General features: G+C 45.8%; 2 protein-coding genes, 6 non-coding genes and 1 pseudogene across 9 annotated transcripts in view; 8 read left to right on the top strand and 1 right to left on the bottom strand.

Moving 5' to 3' along the window:
- Positions 1 to 4,356, bottom strand: part of zwilch (zwilch kinetochore protein) — a 64,097-nt gene extending 59,741 nt beyond the window's left edge. The window contains exons 1-2 of one of the 2 annotated variants that reach the window (XR_005462486.1): positions 3,966 to 4,356; positions 1,901 to 1,952 (exon numbers count right to left, since the gene is read on the bottom strand). Coding sequence is in view for 1 of the 2 variants with exons in the window: in XM_038812922.1 (XP_038668850.1) it covers positions 1,901 to 1,952; positions 3,966 to 4,015 (102 nt within the window). In the remaining variant the exon portion in view is untranslated. The remainder of the gene's footprint in view (positions 1 to 1,900; positions 1,953 to 3,965) is intronic. The other variant, XM_038812922.1, reaches the window with a different exon arrangement.
- Positions 2,911 to 3,116, top strand: LOC119975339 (annotated as a pseudogene).
- An 85-nt stretch (positions 4,357 to 4,441) lies between the features above and the next one.
- On the top strand, positions 4,442 to 15,055 carry rpl4 (ribosomal protein L4). The gene is made up of 10 exons (XM_038812928.1): positions 4,442 to 4,528; positions 6,206 to 6,377; positions 8,302 to 8,408; positions 8,705 to 8,843; positions 10,215 to 10,339; positions 10,513 to 10,642; positions 11,224 to 11,380; positions 12,061 to 12,144; positions 12,670 to 12,790; positions 14,876 to 15,055. The coding sequence occupies exons 1-10, from the start codon at positions 4,526 to 4,528 to the stop codon at positions 14,954 to 14,956; spliced, it is 1,119 nt and encodes a 372-aa protein (XP_038668856.1). The 5' UTR covers positions 4,442 to 4,525; the 3' UTR covers positions 14,957 to 15,055.
- On the top strand, positions 8,545 to 8,644 carry LOC119975301. The gene has a single exon (XR_005462719.1). It is a non-coding gene; the product is annotated as a small nucleolar RNA SNORD16 (small nucleolar RNA).
- Positions 9,401 to 9,500, top strand: LOC119975302. Its single transcript, XR_005462720.1, has one exon. It is a non-coding gene; the product is annotated as a small nucleolar RNA SNORD16 (small nucleolar RNA).
- LOC119975299 lies at positions 10,368 to 10,436 on the top strand. Its single transcript, XR_005462717.1, has one exon. It is a non-coding gene; the product is annotated as a small nucleolar RNA SNORD18 (small nucleolar RNA).
- Positions 10,865 to 10,936, top strand: LOC119975296. Its single transcript, XR_005462714.1, has one exon. It is a non-coding gene; the product is annotated as a small nucleolar RNA SNORD18 (small nucleolar RNA).
- On the top strand, positions 11,675 to 11,745 carry LOC119975297. Its single transcript, XR_005462715.1, has one exon. It is a non-coding gene; the product is annotated as a small nucleolar RNA SNORD18 (small nucleolar RNA).
- Positions 12,250 to 12,320, top strand: LOC119975298. The gene has a single exon (XR_005462716.1). It is a non-coding gene; the product is annotated as a small nucleolar RNA SNORD18 (small nucleolar RNA).
- Positions 15,056 to 16,786: the final 1,731 nt, after the last annotated feature.

The following is a 16,786-nucleotide window of genomic DNA, read 5'->3' as shown; positions in this document are numbered from 1 at the left end:
CCTGTAAGACAGCACTCAAGAGCAGTCCTGTCCAGTATTTCAAGCGAGTGGTGATCTTGGCCTCCATTAGCCTGCTAGGATTCCTCAGCCGGGCAACGATTGACTCCCAAGCAGAGGATACTGGTAATACTCCAGGTGAAAGGCCTGAGCTCCTCCGGGAGAGGGGGTCCATCTATCACGGACCGACCAGGAGTCCGGATCACTTGGCTCAGTTGCTCCTGCAGAGGATGCAGCAGAGTACACAGCCTGGCACTCTCGCAATCTCCTCAGGTCAGCAGGTCCGTGAATATCATTAGCACATCATCGGCGTAAGCAGAGAGGACCACCCCAAAGCCCGGCCCGCGCAGAACTAGTCCCGACAACCTGCTCTGCAGGAGGCACAGGAAAGGTTCCAAGCCAGACAAGTGGCAGCCCTGACGCATTCCTCTCCCAAAGCGAAGGGACGCTGTCAGGGACCCGTTGGCCTTAACGAGACACTCTGCAGCAGAAGTCAGATCCAGGTGACGAAATGTATCCTGCACCAGAATGCTTGCTGAGTCCCAACTAAATATTCATGATCCACCCTGTTGCAAGCCTTCTCTGGATCAAGGGGCAGGAAGGCACCCAACAGGCCAGCCCTCTGGGAATGATGGACCAGGTCCCGATCCAGTTGGATGTTGTCGTAGATTGTCCTGCCCGGGACCGTGATGGATTGTTCAAGGTGGATCATGTGGTCCACGGTGCCAAGGCGCAAACACATCGCCTTGTCGAAGATCTTGTAATCCGTGCTGAGGGGGGAGACCGGTCGCAGATCCCCCCCCCCCCCCCCCCCCCCCAACCCCCCCTGGCAGCAGGGTAATGGTGGCCCTGCACCACGAGGGAGGCACCTTCCCCGCCGCGATACTTTCTCCCAGGCCCCCCATGTAGTCGTTCCCCAGGATGTCCCAGAACGTCCTGAAGAGGCCCACGGTTGATGTAGAAGCTTCGGGGCCTGACATCCCCCAGATCTGAGACGAGACAGACCACGGAGAGCAAGGGACACAGCGGGAGGAGGAGAATGGTGGGACAGGAGGTTGGGACACCATGGATGGGCTCCTTCCATCCTTCCCTCCAGACTCGATGGGCCAAATTGCCTCCTTCTGCATTGTAGGGATTCTATGATCATGGGGTGGAGAAAGAGGGAAAAAAAAAAGGAGTGAGTGGTCACAGCAGAGTTAACGTGTATGAACTTGTGAATTGTAGTAAAACTCACTGGTAACTAAGGGGAATAGTATGAAGAGACATCCAAGAGAAGGAAACTTTTATTTATAAAACTATTTATTTCTTCAGATTCAACAAATTAAAGAAGTTTCAATTGTATAGAAGCACTGTACAATGAGCATGTGCCGCTACTGGGCTGCATCAATCTCTCCAGTAGGTCCATTGTACTGATCCACTACTGAAGTGTATTGATCAAATTCAAGAACATAAAGCTTCTCCCATCCCCTTCAGGAATTACAGACAAACACATTTTAACTGGAAACATTGTCAGGGCTACAAAATTGCTGAGATTATTAAACAAAATAATTTTCAGAGTCCATCACGCTTAAGTACATCAATAGGCTTATCCAAAGCAGCATGTTGGACAAGCAATCTAACAGCTCAGAGGGGTTGAGAGAGTAGTGTGTCATCAGCATTGTTGAAGCTGATCACCCCCCATGTCTACAGATGATATCGCCAAAGGGCAGCATCTAGATGAGGAATGGAAGAGGCTCGAAATGGATCCTTAAGGTGACAGAGCAGGGATGGGAACTGAAGCCAGTACCGGAGATGTTCTGGTTGTGGATGAAGAGCGAGAGTTGAACCAAGCAAACACAATACTATGGGGCTGGATAATGGAAAAATGTCACAGGGGAAAATCAAATACTCTCGAGTGGATTACCTCATACAGGGTGGGTTCCTTTAACATCCCTTTGTTTTCTTGGTCATAGAGCCTAGAAGGAGAATAAACGTATTGGCATAATCTCATTATGTATTTCAGTGTTTATACAGACAGATGATTCTTTCTTTAAATGCCTCAACAAGTTTTCTCTGTTCTAGAATGGAGATCTTAGATATGTAATTCAAGAATACAGAACAAGAGGAAACTCAACATGGAGTCAAGCATCTCTAAACACTAGGATAGAACTTCAAATGAAGTTAGATACAAATAAAATAAAACAGCTTGCATTTTAAAAGCAATAAGATTTAGTTAACATTTGTAAATAAAACTAAACTGGAAATCTAAACTGGAAGTCCATCAGCATTTGTAAAGAGAAACATGACATAAAGATGCCCAAAGATGTGCAGGTTAGGTGGATCGCTAGTGCTAAATTCCCTCTTAAGGTGGCGTTCAGGAATAGGGCAGGGGAGTGGGGAGAGGTGGGTGATCTTTCGAAGGGTTGGTGCAGACTCAATGGGTGAATGGTCTCCTTCTGCATTGTAGTGATTCTATAAGCAATTAGAATGGGGAGAAACAAAAGCGAAAATTAGGATAGTGTGATGCTGTTTCAGTAATGTTCTTCATCCATCACTTCAAATTACTTCCAACTTCTTCCATCGGGCAGGATATTCAGAAGTCTGAGAACACGCACGAACAGACTCAAAAACAGCTTCTTCCCCACTGTCACCAGACTCCTAAATGACCCTCTTATTGACTGACCTCATTAACACTACACCCTGTATGCTTCAACCGATGCCAATGCTTATGTAGTTACATTGTATATCTTGTGTTGCCCTATTATGTATTCTCATGTATTTTCTTGAATTTTGTTTAATTCCCTTTTCTTCCATGTACTGAATGATCTGTTGAGCTGCTTGCAGAAAAATACTTTTCACTGTACCTCGGGACACATGACAATAAACAAATCCAATCCAATCCAATCCAAAGCACCATCATTAACAATGACAGACATTGCTTCTCGGCCTTTTGGCTCAGATCAAGTGTAGTATCTGCTCTGTCTTTTGGCTCAGATCTGGTATGTCTGTCTTGTGGGGACCATGAATTGGATTCAATTTGAATTTGAATTGGTTTTTGGAGCAGGCAAGGAGCTGGATTAGGGGTTCACTATGTCCACACTCTTGAGCCATGGCTTTGTAACTCAGAAAAAGTAATTTTAAAAAACCCAATGACAAATAGATAAATACCCACCATGTACTTCAACCCAATGATCATTACCCATCCGTCCCCATCAGCCCTCTACTCCCAACACCACCACGACCACCATCGCCTCTCTACCCCCATCGTGTCCTATACCCTTCTGCCCCATTGCCTCTATACCTCAACTCCCGCCTCCTATACCCCTCAGCCCCCATACCCCTCAGTTCCCATCATCCACAGGAGGTGCGGTATCACAATGGTTAGCGCTGTTGCTTCAAAGCACCAGGGTCCCAGGTTTGATTCCCAGCTTAGTTCACTGTGCAGAGTCTGCATGTTCTCCCCATGTTTGCGTGGGTTTCCTCCCACAGTCCAAAGATGTGCTTGTTAGGTGGATTGGTCATTCTGAATTCTCTTTGTGTACCCGAACAGGTGCCGGATTATGACGATTTTCACAGTAATTTAATTGCCGTGTTAATGTAAGCCTACTTGCGACTAAAGATTATTTAATAAATTGCCCTGTGAACCGGGGACCCTGTCAAGCAAGTGTTATCTACTATGCTGCCCGATCAATAAGGGGACCTTGGGTTACGGGGAGGAGGCAGGAGCATGGGGATGAGAAAAATATCAGCCAGGATTGAATGGCCGAGCAGACTCGATGGGCCGAGTGGCCTAATTCTGCTGCTATGTTGTGTTTTCAACACCTGCAATCAACCAGAGAATGGACTCTTACTAGAAGAAGGTGGAACAAGAGTCCCAATGGCCATCCCCCCTCAGCGCACAGGAGAAGCAAAGGAGACAGCAGCTGAACTTCATTCACATCTCACTCCCGGGACTCTGGGTTCCCTCAACAACTCAACCGGACACTTACCGGAGCAGGAAGGCATGAAAGGCCCGGGTGTGCCGGAGGAGGGAGTCCATCTCACACACAGGGCCGGGTTGGGGAGGTGGGGGCGCCGGAGTTTCACCGACAACAACTTTCAAACTGCAAACCGCCCGCGCGCCTCAACGTCACTTCCGCCGGCCGGCGGCGCCAATATTTGCGCTTCGTTATTTTAACGAACACTCTCCGGTTCGCAAGTTACCGGGGCGATAACTCGCCTCCCAAATGTGTATTTTCTAATTTAAAAATTATTTTTTTTAAACCTCATGGGCCGCGCCGCCTCACCGCGCAGGAACATAGTGCCGGCCTGAAGAGAAAGTAGTGCGGCGCTCTTTCCCTGTTTTTGTCAGGGGGAACGGGCCGCGGCGGTGGTTTTAAAGGTGCGGCCGGTTAGGGGAGCCGGGCGGGGGTAGTCTCCGCCGCCGCGGCCGGGCTGCGGGCGTCGGGTTCGGCGGCGGGAGGTTGGCGGCGGCCGCTATTTAAGGGCGCGGCGGTGAGAGGTTCTTCCTTTTCCGGCCGCCGCCATCCCGGAGAGGGCGCGGGGGGAGATGGTGAGAGGGAGATGGGGGGAAGAGGGCGAGAAAGCGGCCGCCTTCCGACAGCGGAACCCCGGGTCTGGGGGGTACACCCCGGCCCGCCGCCAGGCCCGGCCCCGCGGCTCCCCAAACGTTAAATCACAAAAACGATGGTGTGGCGTTTGGGTGGGAGCCCCGGCCGCCATTTTAGAGCCGTGTGGGGGAGGGGAGGACACGTTGTCTCCTGGAAGCTGGTCTCAGGGCGGCGGGAGAAGGCTCCCTCTGAGAAACCCTGCTGCTATCCTATCCCTGCTCCATCGTCAGTTCTGTTCATTTGGGTTTCGGAGCCAGGGTTGTGCCACATGCTGCCCGGAGCTGCTCCATGTGACTGGGTTTGTGCCAAAACCTCCTGGAGAGATAGCTGCTTGCAGCCTCGCAACCCCCTGAAGCACTCTTGCTCCTTCGTGTTTTCGTTCCAAATCATAACAAGAGAAATTTACTTATTGCTTCGGTTGGAGGCCCTTAAACTGATCTCTGGAAAATGGTACCCTAGCTTCGTGTGACAACAAGATCTTAATTAATTCGACTTGAAAATGAAATGAAAATCGCTTATTGTCACGAGTAGGCTTCAATGAAGTTACTGTGAAAAGCCCCTAGTCGCCACATTCCGGTGCCTGTCCAGGGAGGCTGGTCGAACCGTGCTGCTGGTCTGCTTTAAAAGCCAGCGATTTAGCTCAGTGAGCTAAACCAGCCCCTGGACTTGATTAAATAAGGGGTGACTGGGAGAAGGCAAGACAGCAAAGTGGTTAGCACTGTTACTTCACAGCTCCAGGGTCCCAGGTTTGATTCAAGGCTGGGTTACTGTCTGTGGAGCAAGTACAGGGATAGGGTAGATACGTGGGCTTCAGTAGGGTGCTCTTTGTAAGGGCCGGTGCAGGCTCAATTGATCAAATGGCCTCCTTCTGCACTGTAAATTCTATGATTCTAGAATGGGGATGAGAAAAATATCAGCCATGATTGAATGGTGGAGCAGACACAATGAAGTGCCGAGTGGCTTCATTGTGCTCCTGCATCTTATGGTCTTAATTGATCTGGCTGATGTTTAAATGTGATGCTGGGCAGCATGGTGGTGCAGTGGGTAGCACTGTAGCTTCATGCTGCCGAGGTTCCATCCTGCCTCTGATTCACTGTATGAAGTTTGCACATTCTCCCTGTGTTTGTGTGGGTTTCGTCCTCGCAACCCAACGTTGAGCAGGGTTGGTGGCCACTCTAAATTGCCCCTTAATTGGAAAAATTAATTGGGTACTCTAAATTTCAAAGACAGAAAAATTAAATGTGATGCTGAATATCGGCAGAATATGCATAGTTTATTAGGTGCCCCTTACTGAGTAGCCACTTGCGTAAGACGCTTGTACCATTATAGATAGCACCCAGGACCAGAGAATGGGTCTCCATGTTAGGGTCTGGTTTAGCATGGGGCTAAAGAGCAGGCCAGCAGCACGGTTTAATTCCAGTACCAGCCTCCCGAACAGGCGCTGGAATGTGGCGACTAGGGGCTTTTCACAGTAACTTCATTTGAAGCCTATTTGTGACTAGCGATTTTCATATCATCACAAGTGGCAAGAAATCCAGGCAGTAGGTTTTGCTAATGAGATTATGGCTACTTCGACGAGATTTGTGTCTTAATGACCACCTTTTTGCATTATCTTTCAGGCGTGTGCTCGACCATTGATAACCGTGTACAGCGACAAGGGTGAAATATCAGGCAAAAATGTTGTTATGCCTGCTGTTTTCAAGGCTCCTATCCGGCCAGATATCGTGAACTTTGTACACACAAATCTACGCAAAAACAACAGACAGCCATATGCTGTGAGTGCAGATGCAGGTAAAGTTTTCTAGATGAATTTAGGTAAGAATATTTATAGTCACAGATTTAGACAAAGCAATCTGCGTGTAAAAAGTTACTGCCCCAATTGGACATTGCTACATTGGAGGGGTAACAGGAGTAGGCCTTTCAATCCCTAAGCCTGTCTGTATTAACCAGTACTTTTGTATAGGACAAATCTTAATGTTTTGGACTAACGGTTACTTGGAAGTATGTTAAGCTAATATGAAAGCAAGCTACAGTGGGTGCTGGAATTCTGAAATACAAAAGTAAACCCATCATTTCTGTGTCCAGCAAGTTGAATTTGGAATCCGTTTAGCTATTGTTAATAGCTGAGTAGCAGCTCCCTTTTAAGGCGTTTTGTGCAGAAATGTTTCCATTGCATTAATCTAGATTTAAGTTGAAAGAAGTAAAATTGTGTTTGAAATGTTAGTTATGAAAATGTGACCAGCCACCCACTCTGATCCCACCTTCCAATATTTGGTCCGTAACCTTGCAGGTTACAAAGTTCAGGTGTTCAATATGGTAACTGGCCTTTCCACTAGGAGAAATAAATCTTCTGTTCACTGTCTCAGCCCCTCATAATTTTGTACATTCCAATCCAGTCACCCCTCCTTTGATCTATGAAAAACTACCCCAGCCTATCTATCCTGCAATTTTCCAGCTCTGGCCATGTTCTTGTAAATCTCTTCTATACTCCAGAATAATTGTGACCAAAACTGTATTGAAAACGGCATTTTATACAGTTCTAGCATTACATTCCTGCTTTTGTATTCTGTGGTACTCCTGCAGTAAAAGAAACTATTCCATATGCCTTCTTTACCACTTATCTACCTATCCTGCCAACTTCAAGGACATGTGAACATGCACTCCCTTCCTCAACCCCTCTCAATATCCTGCTGCTCATTGAGCATTCCCTTGCTTTGTTGGCCCTCCCAAAATGCATTATTTTACACTTTTCCAGATTGAATGCCAATTGCCTGTCCATTCAAAGAGCCACTGACATTTTGGAGTCCAAAGCTATCCTTTTGACTATTGGCTGTTTTTTCTTTCCCCAGTAATGCCTCCCACATTTACATCTAAGCCATAATATATACCGCAAACAGCTGGGGATCCAACACTGGGCCCTGTATAATGCCACTTGAAACCACTTTCCACTCACTAAAAGATCTAGGTTCTTTCCTGTCACTGAGCCGCCACATACTCCTGTTTCCCATGAGCTTTTTCTAACTAGTCTATCATGTTGAACCATGTCAAATGTCTTACTAAAATCCATGTAGACCACATCCACTGCACTACTGCTGCAAATGACAGTTGGTGCTAGATCAATGATAAATCTGAGATTGATAGATTTCTATTAGCCACAATTATTCAGGGATGTGGGGCATGGTGAATATATGGAGTACGCCATAGATTACATATAATCACGTTGAATGGTAGGGCAGGCTCCAGGGGCTAAATGGCATTGCTGTTCCTACGTACTCTTGAAAACCTCTTGTTGGAGAGGGTGGGTCATGCAGAAACTAGGAGCTATAAATATTAGTCACTAATGAACCCAAAAACAGATTTGGGGGGAACTTCTTCAGCTGGAGAGTGGTTTGATATGGAACTCTACCATGGAAAGTAATTGATATGAATACCATAGATGCATTTTATGAGGAAGTTTGATAAACACACGGAGAAATAATAGGATGTGTAGACAGGATGAGGTGAAATGGGGTGGAAGGGAGGCATGTGTGGAGGATCAGCATGGGCATGGATTAGTTGCGTGAGTGACCTATTTCCATTCTGTATGTTCCATGTATGTGGTTTTATGCTTCTTACTGAGGTGAAAGTTACCAATCTGAAATTCCCTTGTAACTGGTGTGGGTTACTCGATGGCTTTGCTCCATTATTTGTATTGAAACAAACATTTATTTTTCAGGCCACCAAACCAGTGCTGAATCGTGGGGTACAGGCAGGGCTGTGGCTCGTATTCCCCGCGTACGGGGTGGTGGCACCCATCGCTCTGGCCAGGGTGCTTTTGGCAATGTATCCTATTCAGTGTGTAAAATTAAATATTGAAAATTCTGGCTTGCATCCACAATACAATTTTGTATTCTCTCCTTTAACAAACAGCAATTTGTCTAATTTGAACTGCATAATCTGTTGGCCTAATTTTCCAAATTGCTATGATGGTGTAATTTGCGTCTTACGCTGTGTGCAGTGGCAGTTGCCTACTGTCATTAAGCTGGCACAGAGGAATGACGAGCATTGAAATCTGAGCAAAAATGTATGCCCAATGTTGCTCATTTTGGAAAAGCGATGCACCTTGACCCGCATCACAGATGTGTCGTGGTGGCCGCATGTTTGCTCCCACAAAGACTTGGCGCCGTTGGCACCGCAGGGTGAATGTGACTCAGAAGCGATATGCCATCTGTTCTTCTCTGGCTGCATCTGCCCTCCCTGCTTTGGTCCTGTCAAAAGGTAAGAATATGCAGGTTAAAATGCTTAGGTCACACTGAAATAAAAGCTTAGTGCTCTGTTAAAATTTTGGTATTTCATGCCCAAGATACCAGTGCGATTGATAGATTTTTTGCCACTGGTTCACTTTTCGCTACAGTAAATTGTTTTCTATTGAGTGCATTGACATGATAAATACAGTAGATGGGTGCTTTCCAGGTTATTAGAGCCAGTGTTATAAAGCAGTTCAGTGGATTTGTATCCATGGCAATTTCAATGAGCATAGTGAAAATTATCTGTTGAGAAGAATCGCTGCTCGAGTCTTTCTTCGTTTGCATCTAGATGGGACATTCTGGAATAAGAGTGCAAGCAGGTTATTTGTTCAAATTTATTCTAATCTTCACATCACATTTAAGTGGCATTGAAGGCAGAAAGTGTTTAATGGGGTTGGTTGAAGTGCTGAGATTTTGAAATGTTGCTAGTGGGAATGTACTATGTGTCTTAAATCGTGTGGATTTTACAGGCACATCTTTCGGGTGTAGTTTGAAGCATGCTTCAATGCTATTGTTTGAATGAGGGCTTGCTATGATGGTGTAATTTGCGTCCAATGCTGTGCACAGTGACAGTTGCCTTCTGTTTTTATACTGGTGCAGACATATGACGACCATTTAGATCTGAGCAGCTCCTGAACATATTAGTGGTGATTTTCAGACATTTGAGTGATTTGAGAATTTAAGCTTTTCTCAACAAGGCCAACCAAGACCAACTGTTTAATTTCATATAATTGTACCACTGTGCATCATAGAATTTTACAGGCAGTATTCAGCCAATTTGCTCCATTGTGACTGTGCTAGCCTTAGCTTTCACTTTGCCCACTGAAATTTTCCTTTTCAGCTAACTAAAATCCTTTTCCCTTTGTTAAAATTAGTTTTATTTCTGGTGAGAAATTCTGTGTCCTTAGGCCCTGCTGTATGCATTTTTACTGCAACCATAAGTCACATTAATTGCAATAGGAAGAGGTGAATGGAGAGGAAAACATTATCTTCACTACTGATGTACAGGTGGGAAATCATAGAATCCCTACAGTGCAGAAGAAAGAGCACTAACCCACCCTATCCCAACAACCTAATATACACATCTTTGGTCTGTGGGAGGGAACCCACGCAGACACTGGGAGAAAGTGGAAAGTTCGCATATGGTCAGCCAAGACTGGAATTGAACCTGGGTCCCTGGCGCTGTGAGGCAGCAGTGCTTAACATTGCTGCCCAAATCATTTTTCTTTGACCAGTTCTGATTTTGGTCGTTCTAATTTACTTTTGGAGCTGAATAGAGGGATTTGGTCTGTACTTTAGAATTTCCAAATTTTCCAGAAACTAATTTTATAACCATTTGCAGGTCATCGCATTGAAGAAATCCCAGAGCTCCCACTTGTGGTTGAAGACAAGATTGAAAGCTATAAAAAGACAAAGGAGGCTGTTCTGATGCTAAAGAAACTGAAAGCCTGGAATGACATCAAAAAGGCAAGCAACTATTTTCCTTAATCAGTGAAGGAGAGGATGAGTTTTCACTTCTGGTCCGTGTTTCTGATGACACTGATGATTTTGAAGATCTGATCTTGGGTGAATTTTTAGAAAGACAATTGATTATTATTATTTGGAATTGGCCAAAATGGGATTGATTTTTATCCCTGCAGGTTTATGCTTCCCAGCGTATGCGAGCAGGCAAAGGTAAAATGAGGAACCGTCGCCGTGTCCGGCGGAAGGGCCCATGTGTGATCTACAACGAGGACAATGGTGTTGTAAGAGCTTTCAGGAATATCCCAGGTAATTCATTTTAGGCAGGGGGTGTTTGGCAGTGGAAGATGTTTCAATGGGTAGAATGAAGATTTTTTTCATTAATAAAATTAGTTTTTTGGGGGCAACTGTAGTTTATTGAAAATTACTGATTTATTAAGTTTGTTATTCCGTTTTGGAGAAAGAAAGAGTACCAATCGGTAATATACTGTTAAAGACCAAGAGCAGCAGCTATTGTGTGGTCGGAGCTACATAGAATGATGAGATTCCACTTCAAGGTCCGTGTTTTTGAAAACTTGTGATATTAGTGGAAGTTCTGACTTGAGTAGCAGAGGTGGGGTAACGCATATTAAGATGAAGATCATTTACAAATTTCTGTAATCTAAAGTCCATTGAATTTTTTATGTGGTCGGTTCATTCTGCCTTGAGGGAGGAGGGCAACTGGGCTGTGTACAGTCCCTCCTTTCGGCTTGGGCAAGTTTGTTTTTATCATGCTGGTGGCAATTGGGGCTTTTTTTGCAATGGTTATTGTAATGTAATAGGTTATTTGAGCCAAAGGTAGTACTGTGCTTGGTGGAGAATCTAATGCTGCTTTATATTGTCACCTGCAGGCATAACTCTTCTCAATGTCAACAAATTAAATGTCCTGAGACTTGCACCTGGTGGCCACGTAGGGCGGTTCTGCATCTGGACAGAAAGTGCCTTCCGTAAGCTGGATGACCTGTATGGAACTTGGCGCAAGCCTTCTAAATTGAAGATTGGATACAAGTAAGGCTCCGTGATATTAAAATGAGGATAGGTGGGAGCAGTCAAACTTCATATAAGTTGATCTTTATGTGCTTTCTTCTTTAAATTTCGTACCATCATCTGTCTCCTTCCCAAACGGCAGTTAAAATGTATGAGCATCATAACATGATCGAACCTGTTGAGTCTGATTTGCACCTCATAGACCTTTACCTCCAACCCAGGAGGATGGAGACCAATAGCAGCGCTCTTTACTCTGAGCTCGTTGCATTTTACTTTATCACATTGAGAATAATTGAAGACTCGTTGTAATCTTGTGACAATGATGAGATTCCACTTCACGGTCCGTGTTTTTGACAACTCATGATATTAGTGGAAGTTCTGATGTCTGACAGAAGCAACACGTTGAAATTAGCACAAATTGTTTATTACAGTGGGTGTAGAAGTTTTGTTCAATGTTGCTTTGGCCAATGATTGAAATATGAATTCTATTCGGTACAACCTAGAAACCTAAAGAGACACCCATATGTATGTTTGCCGTTCCTTTCTATTTAATGTCAGCATGCTGCCCAACAAACTTGACTGAGTTCCACGCTCCTGGCCTCTGATTCTCTGCAATAATTCCACCAGTGATTTTAGTTTTAATGTTGCTTGTGCCCTATCTATTGCTTTTGTTTTTTATTATAACTACTTTTATACTCCAGTCTTCCTATTCACAAGATGACAAACACAGATCTGAGTCGCATCATGAAGAGTCAGGAAATCCAGAAGGCTCTTCGTCCACCAAAGTAAGTTAGAATGTTTCTCCTAATTGCCCTGAGATTTTGATTGAATTCTTCATGTTTAATGGGATTAATGCAAATGGATACACAACTTGCGTATTGTAGTTTTTAGACAGTGATGATGTTCCACTTCATGGTCCGTGTTTTTGAAACCTTGTGATATGAGTGGAAGTTCTGATGTCTTAACTAAAATGGGCTAAAGTTGGGATAATTGTCAGGGAGTGGGAAACATGTGAAGCATGTTACGGTGAGGAAGTAATGTTCATGGCAACTTCAGCTAACTTGGCATTATCCACTTACCCAACCTGGAGGTAGGCAGGCATGCACCACGAGGCGTCACTGCCACCTCTGTTACTGGAATGCCTTGGTTGTGCTTCTTTTCCATCGGGGCACTACTTGAGATCACAAACTTGCTGTTGAAGTGCTGGCACACTAATACACTAATTCCTGGACCAAACCAACATAAATAGAGGACTTTTGTTTTACTGAACCTTTCTGCATTGCAACCTGATGTGTTCATATTTTCCACAGCAAAAAGATTCAGCGCAAGGTACTCAAGAAGAACCCACTGAAGAACTTGAGGATCATGACCAAACTGAATCCATATTCCAAGACTGCACGACGCCGTGCAATTCTCCTGCAGGAAAAGAATGTAAGTGGCTACGTATCGGTCCTGCTTTTGTGCGGAGGCCTGATAGAAATCTGGCCATGTTTAAGTGTTGATGGCCTGTGGATTCTGTAGAGGGTAGTAAATGAGCTAGTGGTATTGTACATTTTATTGAGGTATTTTTTGGTATTATAACAACACAATAAACAATGGACATAGTGCAAAAGCCGTCTCCCTCCGTTCCAGGTCCCACCTTTATTCTCTTCCTACCTCCAAGCTAAACTTAACCTCCCCCCTTCTGCTGACTATTAACTTTCTGCGAAAAAGTCGACGAATGGTTGCCACCTCCGGGTGAACCATAACAGTGACCCTCTCAAGGTGAACTTGAGTTTCTCTAAACAGAAAGCTAGCCATGTCCGATAGCCAGGTCTCCGATTTCGGGGGCTGTGAGTCCCTCCAAGCTAATAATATCCGTCTCCGGGCTACCAGGAAAGCAAAGACAAGAACGTCTGCCTCTTTCTCCTCCTGGATTCCTGGGTCTTCTGACACCCTGAAAATCGCCACCTCTGGACTCAATGCCACCCTTGTTTTTAACACCATGGACATGGCATCTGCAAACCCTGCCAAAATCTCCTAAGCTTCAGACATGTCCAGAACATGTGGATATAGTTTGCTGGTCCTCCCGCACATTTTGCACACTAGTCTTCCGCCCCAAAGAATCTGCTCATCCGGGCCAGTCATGTGAGCCTGATGAATAACCTTAAATTGCATCAGGCTGAGCCTGGCACATGTTGCGGACTACCCTGTCCTAAATCCCCCTTAGCGGTAGGAGCGGGAAGGTTGACACCTGTTTAGGTAGGAAGTCCCGCACCTCAGATACCTGAATTTGAGGTGCGAACAACAGTGGCGAAAGGGGACATCCCTGTCTCGTCCCCCTGGTGCAGTCTAAAATAGTCCAATGTTGTCCTATTCGTGCATACACTTGCCACAGGAGCCTGATACAGCAACCTGACCCAGTCAATAAAGCCCCGCCCAAATCCGAACCATTCCACTACCTCCCACATATAATCCCATTCTACCCAATCAAAAGCCTTTTCTGCATCCATTGCGATCACTACCTCCATCTCCCTAACTTCCGGGGGCATCATGATCACATTTAACAGCCTTCTTACATTGGCTACCAACTGCCTACCCTTAACAAACCCTGTCTGGTCCTCCCCAATAATGTCCGGAACACAATCCTCAATTCTGGAGGACAAAATTGGCCAGCAGCTTGGCGTCCACATTCAACAGGAATATCGGCCTGTCGAACCCACACAGCTCTGGGTTCTTGTCCCGCTTCAGAATCAGCAAAATAGTGGCCTGTGACATCGTAGGGGGCAGCACCCCTCTTTCCCTTGCCTCATTGAACATCCTCATCAACACCGGCCCCAATATCCCAGAGAACTTTTTATAAAACTCCATTGGGTACCTGTCCGGCCCCAGGGCTTTACCCGCCTGCAGGGCCTTCAGACCTTCTGATCTCTTCTAACCCAATCGGGGCCCCCAGCTCCCTGCCCACCTTTGGGGAAATTCAGCCCCCCCCCCCCCCCCCCCCCCCCCCCCCCCCCCCCAGAAGTGCCTCATCCCCTCCGGCCCCGTTGGGGGTTCCCACCTATTCAGTCTACTGTAGGAATCCCTAAACGCCCTGCTGAATCTCCAACTAGGTTAGCCAGTGGTATTTTTAATTTCACTGAAAATGGTGGGATTCATTCAACTTTTGATTCCAGGATTCTGATTGTAGCCTGAATATTAAGTGCAATCCTTCACAAATGCTTGGCCGAAAATATGGGCAAGAAACTGGTTTCTTTCTGAAATCGGGTCATCCAGAGGCCAATGTGACAATTGGTCCAAATGGGCTTTCCCTGCTCGTGTTGAGTCTGAATACTGGATGTTAATCTCTTTTTCAGACAATTGTTCTTCAAGGTCAAATTAAATGTTTGCTACCGACGGCTAATGACAAATAATTCAGGAATCGTTTGCTTCTGGCAGTAAACTGGCTTAAAACATTTTTTTTTTAATGTTTGTGTGGAAATGCAATCATTGTGTAATTTTTCAGGTTTCTGAGATACTCTTTCTTTGCCCTTTCAGTACAAAGCCAAGCTTGAGAAGAGGCAAAAGGCGGCAGCAGTGCCAGCAGCGGCAGCAGTGTCGGCAGCGGCAACAGTGTAAAGCTGAAGCTCTTGTACTTAAGGTGTATGCTCAACTGCCATATGGATTCTTTGCATTGCTATATGGAATTGATCTAAATAAAATCTTATTTAAAATATATACTTGAGCATCTTTTTCTGTTGTCCAGATCCCGACGGCAGCGGGATTATCCGTTCTGCCAACCGGCCAATGGGGTTTCCCATTGTGGGCAGCCCCACTCCGTCGGGAAATCCCTGGCTGTGGGCGTGCTGCCGGCACAATGGAGAATCCAGCCCTGTAATCATACCACCTCTAGAATCATCAAGCAGAAGGAAGCTATTTTGGCCCTTCATTCCTGTACCAGCTCTTAGATTTGTTCAAAAGGGGGACAGACAGGAGATTCTGTGGCTGCAAACTAGTGTCCAGGATGTTGTGTTGCCACCAGGGTCAAGGATATCTCTGAGCAGCTGCAGAACATAATAGTTTATCATCACAAGTGGGCTTCAATTAAGTTACTGTGAAAGGCCCCTAGTCGCCACATTCCGGCGCCTGTTCGGGGAGGCCGGTACAGGAATTGAACCCACGTTGCTGGCCTTGTTCTGCATTAGCTATTTAGCCCACTGCTAAACCAACCACTCACATTCTCAAGATGTGGAGATACTGGGGTGAGCACAGTAAGAAGTCTTACAATACTAGGTTAAAGTCCAACAGGTTCGTTTCAAACACTAGCTTTCGGAGCACTGCTCCTTCCTTGGGTGAATCACTGCTCATTCGAGAGAGAGCGGGAGCCAGAAGTCATTGTGCATGTTGGCACAAATGACAAATAGAAATAGAAATGAGGTCCTGAGGTGATTATGAAGAGCTGGGAAAATGTTAAGCAGGACATCAAGGGTGAAAACCTCGATTACTTCAGAACAGGAGAATGTGGCAGATGAAAGGGTCGGGTTGCATCTGAATCATAGGGCCAGATTTGCCACAAGGGAGAGTTTAAAATAGATTGGCTGGGGAGTGGGATCCTCCAAGCAGGGAAGCAAATGAGGGGTTGAAAGGAGATGCAGTACAGACATAGGCAAGAGCATGGCAGGGAGCTAGGAAACCTGTTGGATTAAATTGCATCTATTTCGATGCAAGAGGGCTGACAGGTGAGGCTGATGTACCCGGGGCATAGACATGGAACTGGGAAATAGCCATAACAAACATGGCTACGGGAGTAACAGGACTGGCAGCTTAATGTTCCAGAGTACATTGGGGGCCAGTGGTGCAATGGATAATGCGTCTGACTACGAATCAGAAGATTCTAGGTTTGACTCCTGACTGGCTCGAATTTTTGTGGGCAGCACGGTCGCATAAGTGGATAGCACTGTGGCTTCACAGCACCAGGGTCCAAGGTTTGATTCCCTGCTGGGTCACTGCGGAGTCTACACTTTCTCCATGTCTGCCTGGGTTTCCTCCCACAGTCCAAAGATGTGCAGGTTAGGTGGGTTGGCCATGATAAATTGCCCTGAATGACCAAAAAAAGGTTAGAAGGGGTTATAGGGTTTCAGGGATAGGATGGAAGTGAGGGCTTAAGTGGGTTGGTGCAGACTCAATGGGCCGAATGGCCTCCTGTGCTGTATGTTCTAGTACAGGTGCATGTTTGATTAGGGGGGGGGGGCATCGCAGCAGTAGTTGGAAATGAAATAGTCATGGGTTCATGTAGTGAGGCTATGTGGGTGGAACTAAGAAAGGGATGGTGACCTTGGGGTTGTACTATGGGCCCCCAAATGGTCAACTGGAATTAGAAGAATAAATATGCAGGGAGATTGGGGGGGGACTTGCAGGAGTAAAAGTATTTTAATTTTCCTAACAGGCTGGGACTGTTATGGGTGGAAT

Source organism: Scyliorhinus canicula, chromosome 12, assembly GCF_902713615.1.
Source record: "Scyliorhinus canicula chromosome 12, sScyCan1.1, whole genome shotgun sequence".
NCBI lineage: Eukaryota > Metazoa > Chordata > Chondrichthyes > Carcharhiniformes > Scyliorhinidae > Scyliorhinus > Scyliorhinus canicula.
Note: the sequence above shows the minus strand (reverse complement) of the source record. Positions and strands in the feature narration are given on the sequence as shown.